Source organism: Arvicanthis niloticus, chromosome 11 (assembly GCF_011762505.2).
Source record: "Arvicanthis niloticus isolate mArvNil1 chromosome 11, mArvNil1.pat.X, whole genome shotgun sequence".
Lineage (NCBI taxonomy): Eukaryota > Metazoa > Chordata > Mammalia > Rodentia > Muridae > Arvicanthis > Arvicanthis niloticus.
This window is the reverse complement of record NC_047668.1, coordinates 55914095-55926474: the sequence shown is the minus strand read 5'-3', so window position 1 is coordinate 55926474 and position 12380 is coordinate 55914095. Positions and strand designations below refer to the sequence as shown.

General features: G+C 42.1%; 1 protein-coding gene across 8 annotated transcripts in view; it reads right to left on the bottom strand.

The window, feature by feature from the left end:
• The window catches only part of Dtnb (dystrobrevin beta), a 195132-nt gene that overhangs the window by 44542 nt on the left and 138210 nt on the right, over positions 1–12380 (bottom strand). For 6 of the 8 annotated variants that reach the window (XM_076942210.1, XM_034513843.2, XM_076942214.1 and 3 more), the window contains exons 11-12: positions 5640–5729; positions 3331–3418 (exon numbers count right to left, since the gene is read on the bottom strand). In XM_076942210.1, the coding sequence (XP_076798325.1) occupies positions 3331–3418; positions 5640–5729 (178 nt within the window). The remainder of the gene's footprint in view (positions 1–3330; positions 3419–5639; positions 5730–12380) is intronic. The other 2 variants (XM_076942213.1, XM_076942217.1) reach the window with 1 other exon arrangement.

Genomic DNA, 12380 nt, shown 5'->3' with positions numbered 1-12380 from the left:
GATTCTAAATGGATGACTGTTCTCTACACTCCCTCTCTAAATGCATCAGTTCAGATTTTCCAGGTTTATGTTGTGTTTTGGAGACTTTAAATCCCAGTGTACGTGAAGCTGATCCTGAACTTCAGATTCTCCTGTGTAGGAATTCTGCACTGTGCTAGCCATCCCAGGAAGGCCTGAAATTCATTACATAGCTCAAGCTGACCTGGAACTTGCAGCAGAGGTGCAGGGGTTCCAACACAAGCCACTCTGTCTTGAGTCTTGGAAAATTTTCTTACACATATTTTCCAGTTCACAAATTTTATTTTTACTTGTTTCAGATATTTTATTAACACATTCACTGCTCTTTTAATTAAAAAATTATTTTATTTTTGATTGTGTGTGTGCATGTGTTTCTGTATATGGATTTGTGCACACACCTACAGGTGCCTGTGAAGGCCAGGAGTGGACACTGGATCCCCTGGACCTGGAGTTATAGGCTGTTGTGAGCTGCCAGATGTGGGTGCTGGGAACAGAACTCCAATCCTCTGCAAGAGCAGCAAGTGCTCTTAACTGCTGAGCAGTCTCTTCAGCTCCCCCCCCCCCCCCCCCCCCCCCCACATACACACCTCGAGATTTTAGTATCAGTAACCTATAAAAAAGAACTGTGAGGACTGAAGAGATGCCTCAGCAATTAAGAGCATTGGCTGCTCTTCAAAAGGATCCAGGTCTAGTTCCCAACATCTACATGGTGGCTAACAACCCCCTGTAACTCTAGTTCCAGAGGATCTGATGCTTTCTTCTGGCCTTCTCCCACACTGTCAGAACACGGTCCAAGAATGAAGCTGTGTGAAGAGAATTCTGAGTGCTTGAGAGAAAACTTCAACAAAGCAAGGTAAGAGTCTTAAGAACTCAGCTTCTTCAAAACCACAAAAGTGTTCTTAGAGTCTGCTTTCACGCCCCTTCCCAGGTGTAGCAGATAGAAGTGAGTTTACTTCAGATTATTCATTACAGCTGACTATTATTTGTTTATATGCTTCTATGGAAAACATGTTTGTGCCATGTGTGTGTACAGCTTGCCTGTCACATGCGACTGCCCTTGTGACTACACACGTTACTCATGTAGAGTAACATCAGTTTATACTGATGGCTTTCACATAAGACTTTAGTGCTCCTCATTAACTGGCTCTATTCTTCCAGGTCCCACCGCCTCCAGAGCAGTAAATAGTACACAGATGTATCTGTAGGAAACACACCCATATACAGAAAATAAAATAAAGCTTAAAATTTTTCCCTTTCCTGACAGAGTTGCTTCTGTGCTGCTGTTGGGAGTCTATTTTATGTATTACTCTACCCTGTTCCCTTGGTTTATCTGTCCATCTTTTAACTAAACCTAACTCTTTGTTTGTTTGGCTGGCTGGCTGGCTGGCTGGCTGGCTGGCTGGCTGGTTTTTTGAGACAGAGAACTCACTCTGTAGACCAAGGTGGCCCCTGGAACTCACAGAGATCCACCTGCCTCTGCCTCCCAAGTGCTAGGATTAAGGGGGTGTGGCTAAACCTCACTAGAGCTTTATAGTAGGCCTTGGTTTACCTAGGGTAACATTTGCCAACTCTGTTCTTTTTCAAGACTGTTATAGTTACTCTGGGTCCTTTAGTTTTCTAGACATATTTTAAAAATGAGTTTGCCAATTTAACAATAAACAGAAGCCTGTTGAGTGTGGCACAGAAGCATATGCCTATAATCCTAGCACTGGGAAGGCAGAGGCAGGAGAAACCCCCAAAGTTCTAGGCTGGACTAGTCTACACAGTGAGACAGAAGCCAGCTAGGGTTGCATAGTTAGATTCCTAAGTTCCAACCCCGACCCAGCCCAAACCTGTATCTGTTAGGCCTCTGACCAATACTGTCTGTAAGTCAGTTTGAAGACACATCCTTATGTGAACACCATGTCTTCAGTTAATAACATGGCACATCTCTCAATTTACACAGGCTCTCCATAATGTCTCTTAGCAAGGTTTTACAGCTTCTAGTCTTAAATCCCTTTCATTTTTATTTTTAGTCTTCTTGTTGGTGTACTGGAGATTGAGTCTCAGGCTAGGCAAGCACGTTAGCATTGGGCTGCATGCCCCCTGTGCTCTCTATGCTTTTCATCTTGTAGCACGCTAGAAGCTGACTTGCATGTTCTAGTAGTGTTTGCACAGGTTCTACAGCAGACCATGCTACTTTCAAAGACCATTTTACTTCTCAGTGTTTATGCTTTGTGTTGCTGGCTAGGTCTTCTAATGTAACTGTAAACAGAGACAGTAAAATTAGACTTGGAAGACAAATAGGGAGGATTCCAAGATTTAGTCTTTAATGTCCACACTATTCAGCAGTTTTTGTGTAAGCATTGCTCAGGGAGAGGAAGTCTGTCCTGTTTTTATTCTTGGAATATATAGGATTTTTTTTTCCACAAATGGCACTGTTCTCTGTCAAATGCCTCCTCTGCATCTATTAATATGATTTTACAAACTTGTTTAAATTGTTAATTACACGGATTTATTTAATATAGTACATAGATTTATATTGCTTGGATAAATTAAACTGATCATGGAGTACTACCCTTTTCATATATATATATATATATATATATCCTCTAAGACTGACAAATTCAACAATAAAGCCATCAGAACATGGAGTTTTCTTTGTGGGAAATTAATTATAAATTCAATTTCTATAATAATCATTTAACTGATTTTTTTTTTTTTTGCTAACTTATATGTCAAATTTTTTTGGTGTCTTTCAAGAAATATGCATTTTGCATCTGGGTTAACCTTTTTGTTTTTTATTTTTTGAGACAGGGCTGCACCATGTAACCCTAATTGCCCTGGAATTTGCTTTGTAGACCAGGCTGGCTTCAACCTCACAGAGATCTACTCAACTCTGCTTCCTGAGTGTTGGCATTAAAGGCATTCACTAGCATACCTGGCTGGGTTATTTATTTTATTGAAGATCATATTTCATCTTATACTTTCAATTTTTGTAATATCTGTAGGGATATCCCTTCTCATCCTGACATTGGTGATTTGTACTGTCTCTCCTTTTCCCTTGATCTGCTGATTGTTAGGGGTTTACAGTAAATGTATTGATATTTTTAAAGAACTAAATTGTTTGATTTTCTCTTTTTGATTTGTGCTTCAAAGAGAGCATTGCAGATAAGATTAAAGGCTCCCCCATTCTCTTCTCTACACACACCCCTACTTTCTAGTCCCCAGCAACCCCTTCTCCTGAGGGTCACAATTACTATTCTCCTACATAATATGCATATTCAATAATGCTACTTTCTGATGCTCCCCTGAGATCCTTGGTTCACTTACCATGTTTCCTGCCTCTGCAGCTAGGCGGGCAGCATATCGGGCTATAAGCCGGTGTTCCTCATCCAGTCGGCTAGGACTGTCCAGGACACTGTCAAGAAGATAATAATCAATAGGTGTCTATTAGATATCTCTAATTCTTGTCTACTCTTCAAGGAGAAAGGCTTGTAACATGTAGAGGCCTGAGTCACAGACTAACAGGCTTCTGAGACAGGAGGATTTAAGGACATACTGAGGCTGCACATGCCATCCCTATGCATCCACATCAGCAAAGGGGCAGTGTCTTTTTGAAAGAAGGGCTAACAAAAGACATCCTACAAAAAGCCTAGCACTTTATAGTGCTAGGTCTTGAACTAAAAGAAGACTTAAAAAAAATTATGGGATCATAAAAATCAGAGGGCTAAGAAAAAGTATACTTAACACTGGCTGAAGGAAATAGGGAATCCCAGACAGGGTTGGCCAAGCAAACCTCTCAAGTTGGAAAGAGAATTAGATTTAACACCCACTCTCTCTTCTCTTAAAACGCTCATTTCACACATGGGCACAGTTTGGAGTAAACCAGTCCATCATCATCATCATCATTGAGATGAGTTATTTCTCTAATTGCTCAGACTGAGCTCCCAATTCTCCAGCCCTAATCTCTCCAGAACAGGGATTGTAAGTGAGTGCCACTGTGTGCTGCCTCACCCATTACTGTAAATATGTAAGAATTCATGCAGACAAGGTACCAGATAAAATGGTACCCAACAAAAGATCAGCTCCACAAATAAAGCTGGCAGGGTTGTTTTTTTGTTGTTGTTGTTTTTTGTTTTTGTTTTTTTTTTTTTTGTCAGTCTCTCAATCTGCAACCCATGCTAGTCTTGGATTCACAGTAAGCCTCCTTTCCTCTGCCTCCTAAATGCTGGGATTACAGACATGAGCCACCATGCCCACTAAGAAGCTTTAGGGTGACAGGGATGATGATGCCCTGACCAGAATTCGAGAGGCTAAATCAAGAGGATTGGAAGTTCAAGGTGTGCCTGGACTACAAAATGAGAGTTCAAGGACAGCTTGGGTAATTTGTTTCAAAATGAAAAGTAAGCAAGGACTAGGGACATTGTTTGGTGGCAATGTAGTTGCCTAGCATGTTTGAAGCCCTTAGATCAATCCTTAGTGCCACAGTGTTGATGATGATACAACATCATCAACAACAAATTATTGGTTTGTTATTCGTCTGTCCCAGTTGACTTGCAGTTTTAGAATCAGCCAAGAAATCTCTGATTCCCTCAAGACAGTATGGGGCTCATGTCCTTAGACTGTAGATCACAACGGCTCTGGACCAATGGTCACCAGTCCTTGCTCACTAAACCTACCATTAAACTCATGGGTTGAAGGTGAGGCGCAACCTCTGCTGCTGGTTTACATCGGAAGCTTTCTAGGGCCCTAGGCAACTGCCTTTGCTGACAGAACGTTACTTACCCCGCCTGAGATAAACACTTCCGTTCTCAGAGACCAAGAGGCTGGGACAAGCACACAGATACCATCTGTTGCACAGGGAGATTCTCTGACAGAGTTTGCAATAATCAATTCCTTTCTCCTTCCCACAGGAGAAGCCTGTCAAACCCACCTGGGAGTCTGTCGGACCTGATTGTTCCCCCAAGACTTTAGGAAGAGGGAAGTGCCCATAAGCAATGCTGTTGCTCACTCACACCAGTAAGACTATTGGAAACAGTGTGGAATACTGTGAAATGCAGCAGTTAAAACAGTCCTTTCCATTTGTACATGCTTTTACTTTTATGTGTGCATGCATGTGTGTGGGCAGGCTACAATGGCATGCCCGTGGAGGTCAAGGGACAACTTTCAGGAACTAGTTCTTTCCTTCGACCACTCAGGTTACCCTGCTCATCTCCAAGGGCCTTTATTTGCTGAGCCATCTCTCTGGCCCCAAACAGTCCTTTTCCTATGTACATTTTCCTCAATGACAACTGCTGAACAAGAGAACATAAAAACCATGTCCTCTCTGAGTGTGTCTGGCTTTGGAACTTCAGACTTCTCAGGGATGTACGGCCTCCTCTGGTGTAACCAGTGGGGATTGTACCTTTCTTTCAGAGACTGTCTAACTCCATGCTGAGGTGAGTGCCAGGCTTGGCCAGGCTCCTTCTCTTGTGAAAGCCAATGCTTTGGCAATTAACTCTGCCAATCACAGCTGGCAGCTGTTCAAATACACCACACAGGCAGAACTTCTCCTGCTGGCAACCCCAGGAACCAGATCTCACCCCCTCCCTCAGAGCCGTCTTGGCTGCACTCCCACTGCTGGCGCTCTACCAACTAACCGTGTGCAGTGCTGCAGACGAGCCACATAGGAGGCTATCAGTGCATGCTCATCGGCCAAGAGACTGGGCATGTCTTGGCTATACTGTAACCTGGGAACGATGGGAGCAAAGACAGCAAGCGCAACACAAGTACAGAAGAAGAAATGAACATGGATTAAAATCAGCGAACTTAAAAGTAAAACAAACAAATCATAATAAAGAAAAGGTAAAACCACTATGCATAATGAAATATGGTGTTAGGTCATGGAGATCTGCCTCACTGACACACAGCAGTCTTTCCTCTCTTTGGTCGACTGAAATTTGTCCTGAAGGGAGAACCCTGTTCACCAGTTCTGCCCAGGTTGTGGGCTCTAAGATAGAATTACTTTTCAGGAAAAGCCCTCTGGCAGAAAAAAACTGAGCACAGTCAATCTATTCATTACTGGGTGACACCTAATGGTAAGCTTTTACGGCTTCTTTCTACACGTGAGAATTTCCAGCGTCACCACATGTTACCTGGCAGGTAAGTATTTCTACTTCTACTGGAATGCAAGTTCTCATAGAACTAGCTCTTGGAAGAACTCGTTAACATTGCATCTAACAGTAAGACGGCTCAACAAGGTTCTCTCTTACAGATATATGGAAGATCCATAGCACATGAGCTTTAAACAACAACAACAGCTTTTAGCTCTGGAAATGACAAAATTGCAGAGCTGTCTAGTGGACAAACCTCACCACTTAATCACTCGTTTAACACAGCTTCCCTTTCCCAATGTTACTGTTATTCATTCCTTTTTTAAAGATTTATTTACTTTATATATGTGAGTACACTGTCACTGTCTTCAGACACACACCAGAAAAGGGCATCGGATCCCATTATATATGGTTAGAAGCCACAATGTGGTTGCTGGGAATTGAACTCAGGACTTCCTAACCACTGAGCCATCTCTCCAGCCCCAATTTTATTTTTCATAATAACATTCACTCAATTTGTGTGTGTGCGTGTGCGTATCAAGGTGTATATGAGGAAGTCAGAGAGTCTTCTTCTTTTTTTTTTTTTTTTTTTTTTTTGGTTTTTCGAGACAGGGTTTCTCTGTGTAGCCCTGGCTGTCCTGGAACTCACTCTGTAGACCAGGCTGGCCTCAAACTCAGAAATCTGCCTGCCTCTGCCTCCCAAGTGCTGGGATTAAAGGTGTGTGCCACCACTGCCCAGTGTCAGAGAGTCTTCATTCCACCAAGTGCATTACTTATATCAAACTTGAGCCATCAGGCTTGGCAGCAGGTGTGTTTTACCCACTGGACTATCTTGTCCTTTCTCCTCAGTCATCCTTTTCTGCACAAGTTGACTGAGTACCTGTATCTCCTCATATTTAGCTCTTAGGCAGTTCTTTTTACCTGGGAACCCCTGTGCCCTTGTATCTGTGAGATAGTGAAGACACAGAATCTCAACGTTACTACATCTAAAATTTCTGATGATGTTTTAATGCCTGAAGTCCAAATGAAAAAATTTCCAGATCTTACAAAATGTTCTTTTCAGTAAACATGATCAAAGTAGATTGCACTACATTTTGTTGATATTGACTCTTTCATGTTGTTTGATTGACACATTACTATTTTATTTTATGTTTTTTTTTTTTTTTGGTTTTCCAGACAGGGTTTCTCTGTATAGCCTTGGCTGTCCTGGAACTCACAGAGATCCTCCCGCCTCTGCCTCCCAAGTGCTGGGATTAAAGGCGTGTGCCACCATCGGATGGCCACATTTCTATCTTAAGTCCAGAACAGCTCTCTCTTTCCCTGCTCCTTTCCTGTATGTGAAGAAGCCAAGCTGTCTTGTGGAGTTCTGGCGTCACTAGTCATTTCTGTGGAGTCACTAAGTTTGTTTTTCTGCTCTCTATGGCTACATCTAGATGCTTATGTTTTTGCTCTTACTTGTTTTGAGAAAAGACAAGAATTTGATGGTTATTTCGTTCTTTAGCCACATTCAAGATGCTCTTTCTTATAGATTTATGGATGATACTATTGGCCATGTTGCTCCATTGTCACCTGCCCCCTCCACTCACCTTTATTCTTGTTTTTAGCACATGTGTGTGTGTTTATCAAGGTCTTACTATGTAGCCCTAGTCTAGAATTCAAGAGATCCACCTACCTCTGCCTCTGGGATTATAGGCATGTGCCATCATACCTGGATGTTTCTAGCATCTATAAACATATTTTATTTTTATTTTCAATTATACATAAGTGTGTGTAGGTACGGGTTTGTGCATGTCAGTGTAGCAACTCAGAAGGCCAAAAGAGGGTATTGAACCTCCTAGAGCTAGAGTTACAAGTAGCTGTTAGCTAACCAACATGGGCTAGTTGGTCCACAAGCTTCCAGTGGACTCTTCTGTCCCCGATAGCACAGTAAGCGTGTTAGGATTACAAATACATACCATTCTATCTACCAGAGATGCTTGTGTAGCAACTGCTTTTGCCCACTGAACTATCTTCTTTGTTCTGAATTTCTATGTTTTAAAAAGATTAAAAGAGAAATGTCCCCTACAGTCTCAGGCATTTGAATACTTGGTCCTCAGTTGGTGGTGATGTTTGGTGAGGTTTAGGTGGTGCATCTGGAGAAAGTATGTCACCAGGGATAGGCTTCAGTATTAAAAGCCTCTCACCACCTCCATTTTGTTCTCTATGTTCCATGCCTGCATTTGAAAACGTGTTCTCGCCAGTTGGTGGTGGCGCACGCCTTTAATCCCAGCACTTGGGAGGCAGAGGCAGACGGATTTCTGAGTTCAAGGCCAGCCTGGTCTACAAAGTGAGTGCCAGGACTACACAGAGAAACCCTGTCTCGAAAAACAAACAAACAAACAAACAAACAAAAGTGTTCTCAACTTCTCCTGCCACCATGCCTGCTGCTTGCTGCTCTGTCTCCCTATCATGATGGATTCCTAACCCTCTGAAAATACATGAACAAACAAAAACAATAACAAAAAACAAACCCCAAAGCATTCTTATGTAATAAGTTTCCTTGGCTATGGCATTTTATCACAGTAACAGCAAAGTAACTAATACAGTGTATCTGTAGATGTGTGTGGGAGCACATGTATCATGGCATATGTGTAAGGTCAGAGGGCAACCTGCATGAGCTGGTTCTCTCCTTCCACCATGTGGGTCCCAGAGATGAAAGTGGATATCAGGCTTGGTGGTCTGAGCCTTTACCTGCTGAGCTACCTCAGTGGTGCTGCTATTGAGTTTTTAAGACATGGTCTCATACATCTCATGCTGGTCTCAAACTTGATTTATGGCTAAGCCTGGTTCTGAACTTCCTTGCACTCCTGCGGACAGGGTTTCTCTGTATAACTATGGCTGTCCTGGAATTTACTATGTAGACTAGGCTGGCCTTGAGCTCAAAATCAGCCTGCCTCTGACTCTCAATGCTAGCATTAAAGGTGTGTGCCACCATGCCATGCTGGTATTGAACCTTCAATCATCCTAAATGCTGAGATTACAAGCATGTATCAACATATTCAATCATAATTACTTCTTTAGACCTAATTAATTACTGACAGCAACCAAACCAGCTTCTATTCTAGTGGAGGAGATGAAGAGTAATCATCTTAAAAATTTATTTATTTTACCCACGCACACACATGTGTAGGCACAAGTGTGCCATAAAGAGTGTGGAGATCAGAGGTCCACTCTGTGGCACTGGTTCCCTCCTCCAACCATGTGGGTTCTGAGGATGGAACTCAAGTCCTCAGGCTTGGCAGCAAGCACTTTTACTCACTGAGTCATCTCACCAGCCAAAAGTAGTAATTTTACAATATAATCAAATAATAATAATGAATACTATGCAGAAAAATTTAAAATATGAAATGGATAGAAAGTTTTAGATTTTTAGATTAGATGACAGAATTTAAGACAGTGATGTCTTTCAACTCCTTAATTTCTATTCAAAGTGCTAGACATTTATGGGACTGACCTCCAATGTAGGCTAAAAGCATCAAGTGACTTCTAGTTTACCAGTGGACAAATATTCACGAATACTCTCTGCCTCAGTGGAAGCAGCCCTCCCAATTAGTAAGGACTGGCTGCTTGGATCCCAGTGTCCATTGTGCCCTGACTCTGAGGCAGTTCAGACACTTAGCCATGCTCACCTCTCCGTCACTCAGCCACAGGTATGCTGAAGTGAAGCTGTAAGAGATTCAATTTTGTATCTTTGTTTCTCCCCCGCCCCCCAATAATCAGAACATACTATCAACAGGATAGATGTGAAGGCCTCCATAACCTGCTGTATTGAGAGGTCATTATCTCCTGTGTTGAACTCAATAATGAGCCACAACAGACTGATTTCCAAAGCACTATTTCTTGGCTATAACATGCCAGAATTTAATAAGGGCAGTTTGTCTTCAGAAATGCAGCTTATCAGTTTAGCATCCTTATTCTAAATTCATTAAGTTAAAATGTCTGCTTTTCTCAAAAGGCCAGATAGTGAATATTTTAGGCTTTGGAGCCCAGGGGATTTTTGCTATAACTGCTCAGTTGCCATAGAGGAAGCAGCCATAGACAGTATGCAGTCAAATGGACATGGTTGTATGGTAATAAAACTTTATTTACAAAATGAGGCTGTTACTTGCAGAATGCAGATTGCAGATGATTGGTAGCAGAAACGTAGCCTGAAGCTGGACACAGCTCACTCAGTATGCCAACCTCTCTGTAGACTTGGAAGTCTTTATGTTATATTTTCAAATTTGGGTCAATACTAGGCTCTAAGGAAGAACAGAGCAACATTGACTGGTTTGACTACTTTGACTCCAAATATGTTCTAGAGTCCCCAGTGCCTTGGATGAGTTTAAGTATCCCCAGGGATGTGCTGTAAGCATGGTGAGAGCCTAAGAGGATACACTGTTCCATGGTGACACAATCCAGAGATGAGAAGCTCTGGAAGTAGCAGGCTCTATTTCCTGGTAACCCTCTCCAGCTGAGATCATCGGGTAAGGTACTCCAACTCTAACAGGGTCATTCCAGGCTACAACATGCTAGCTTGTGTTGTCCCTGCCAGACTTGCTGCACAAGTCTCAGGTGCTCTTCCGTTTGGTCTAAGTTTGAAGGGACTGTGGTAAAACCTACCAGACAATGCCATACAGAATGAATGAAGGCCAATGCATAAGACTAGAACAAAGAGCCCCATGGAGTACCTGATCTTTGTGATAAAACCATAGGCCAAAATGAGAATAAGAGAGCCATCATTCAGGAAACAAGGCAGTAACAAGCTAAATCACAAGTCAAATGCAGCCCAGTGAGATGGCTCGGAAGGAGAACGTCCTTGCTGCCAAGCCTAATACTATAATTTGATCCCTGTAACCCACCTGACAAGAGGAGGGAACAAACACATGCCTTCCTCTCCCAAATACAGAAAAATATAATACAAATTGTTGGTTTTGGGGGAGCATGAGACAAGATCTCTTTATATAAGCTGGGCAGTGGTGGCGCACGCCTTTAATCCCAGCATTTGGGAGGCAGAGGCAGGCGGATTTCTGAGTTCGAGGCCAGCCTGGTCTATAGAGTGAGTTCCAGGATAGCCAGGACTACACAGAGAAACCCTGTCTCAGAAAAAAAAAAAAAAAATCTCTTTATATAGTCTTGGCTGTCTTAGAAGTCCATATGTAGACCAGGCTGGCCTCAAACTCATAGGGATCTGCCTGCTTCTGCCTCCTGAGTGCTGGGATTAAAGGTGTGCGCCTCCACACATACAGCTCCCTCAGTATGCCAACCTCTCTGTAGGGTTCAAGAGTTTTCTTTTAAATATTTTCAAATTTGGGTCAATATTAGGCACTAAAGAAGCATAGAGCAACACTGACTGGTTTGTTAAACTGTATGTTAAAACACAGTACAAAATTTAAATATATATTATATTTATATACATTATATATATATAAATACATATATATATATATACAATACATATAATACAATATATATAATCTATATATAGGAGAGAAAGAAAGGGAGGAAGCAGGGAGAGAGAGAGAGAAAAAAGAGAGACTGACTCACTATGTAGCTATGGTTGCTCTGCAACTCACTATGTAGATCAGGCTGGCCTCAAACTCACAGAGATCTGCCTGCCTCTACCTCCTGAATGCTGGGATTAAAGGCCTCCCAGCTTCAAATAAATAATTTTTAAGAGTCAAATGCAAAATGAAACAGTTATGGGTATATAGATTTAACTGGTGAATTTAATTACATATAAATCATAACTCAATAAAGATCACAACAGTGATGTGGTGGCTACTGGTGAATTTAATTACATATAAATCACAACTCAATAAAGATCACAACAGTGATGTGGTGGCTGCTCAGTGGAGCTGAGCAGAAGGGAGCCAGCCAGTCTGCTCTTCACTGAGATGAGGTGGAACAGGTATGGAGGGAAGGTAAGCTCAGACATACATGTAGGGAGTTGAGGTACCGGGGAAGCACCCCCAGTGCTCCTGAGTGGAACTCAGGAAACAGATGTGGTTTGGGACTGGATGCGGAGTCACTAACAGAAGGCTCAAATCAAAGACCTGAGGAAACACAGCACACAGGGGACCACAGAGCTATAGGAACTTAGAGCCTGGGGAAGGTGGAAAGAGATCAAAACTTAGCTACATCAGAATTTAGAGTAAACAAACAACTCAGTTCCCTTGAATTTTAGTTGTATTCGTTTTTTCATCTTCTAAATACAAGACTGGGAAGGAAAAGCATGTTTGGTCAAATGGTATGAAGCACTCAGGGAAG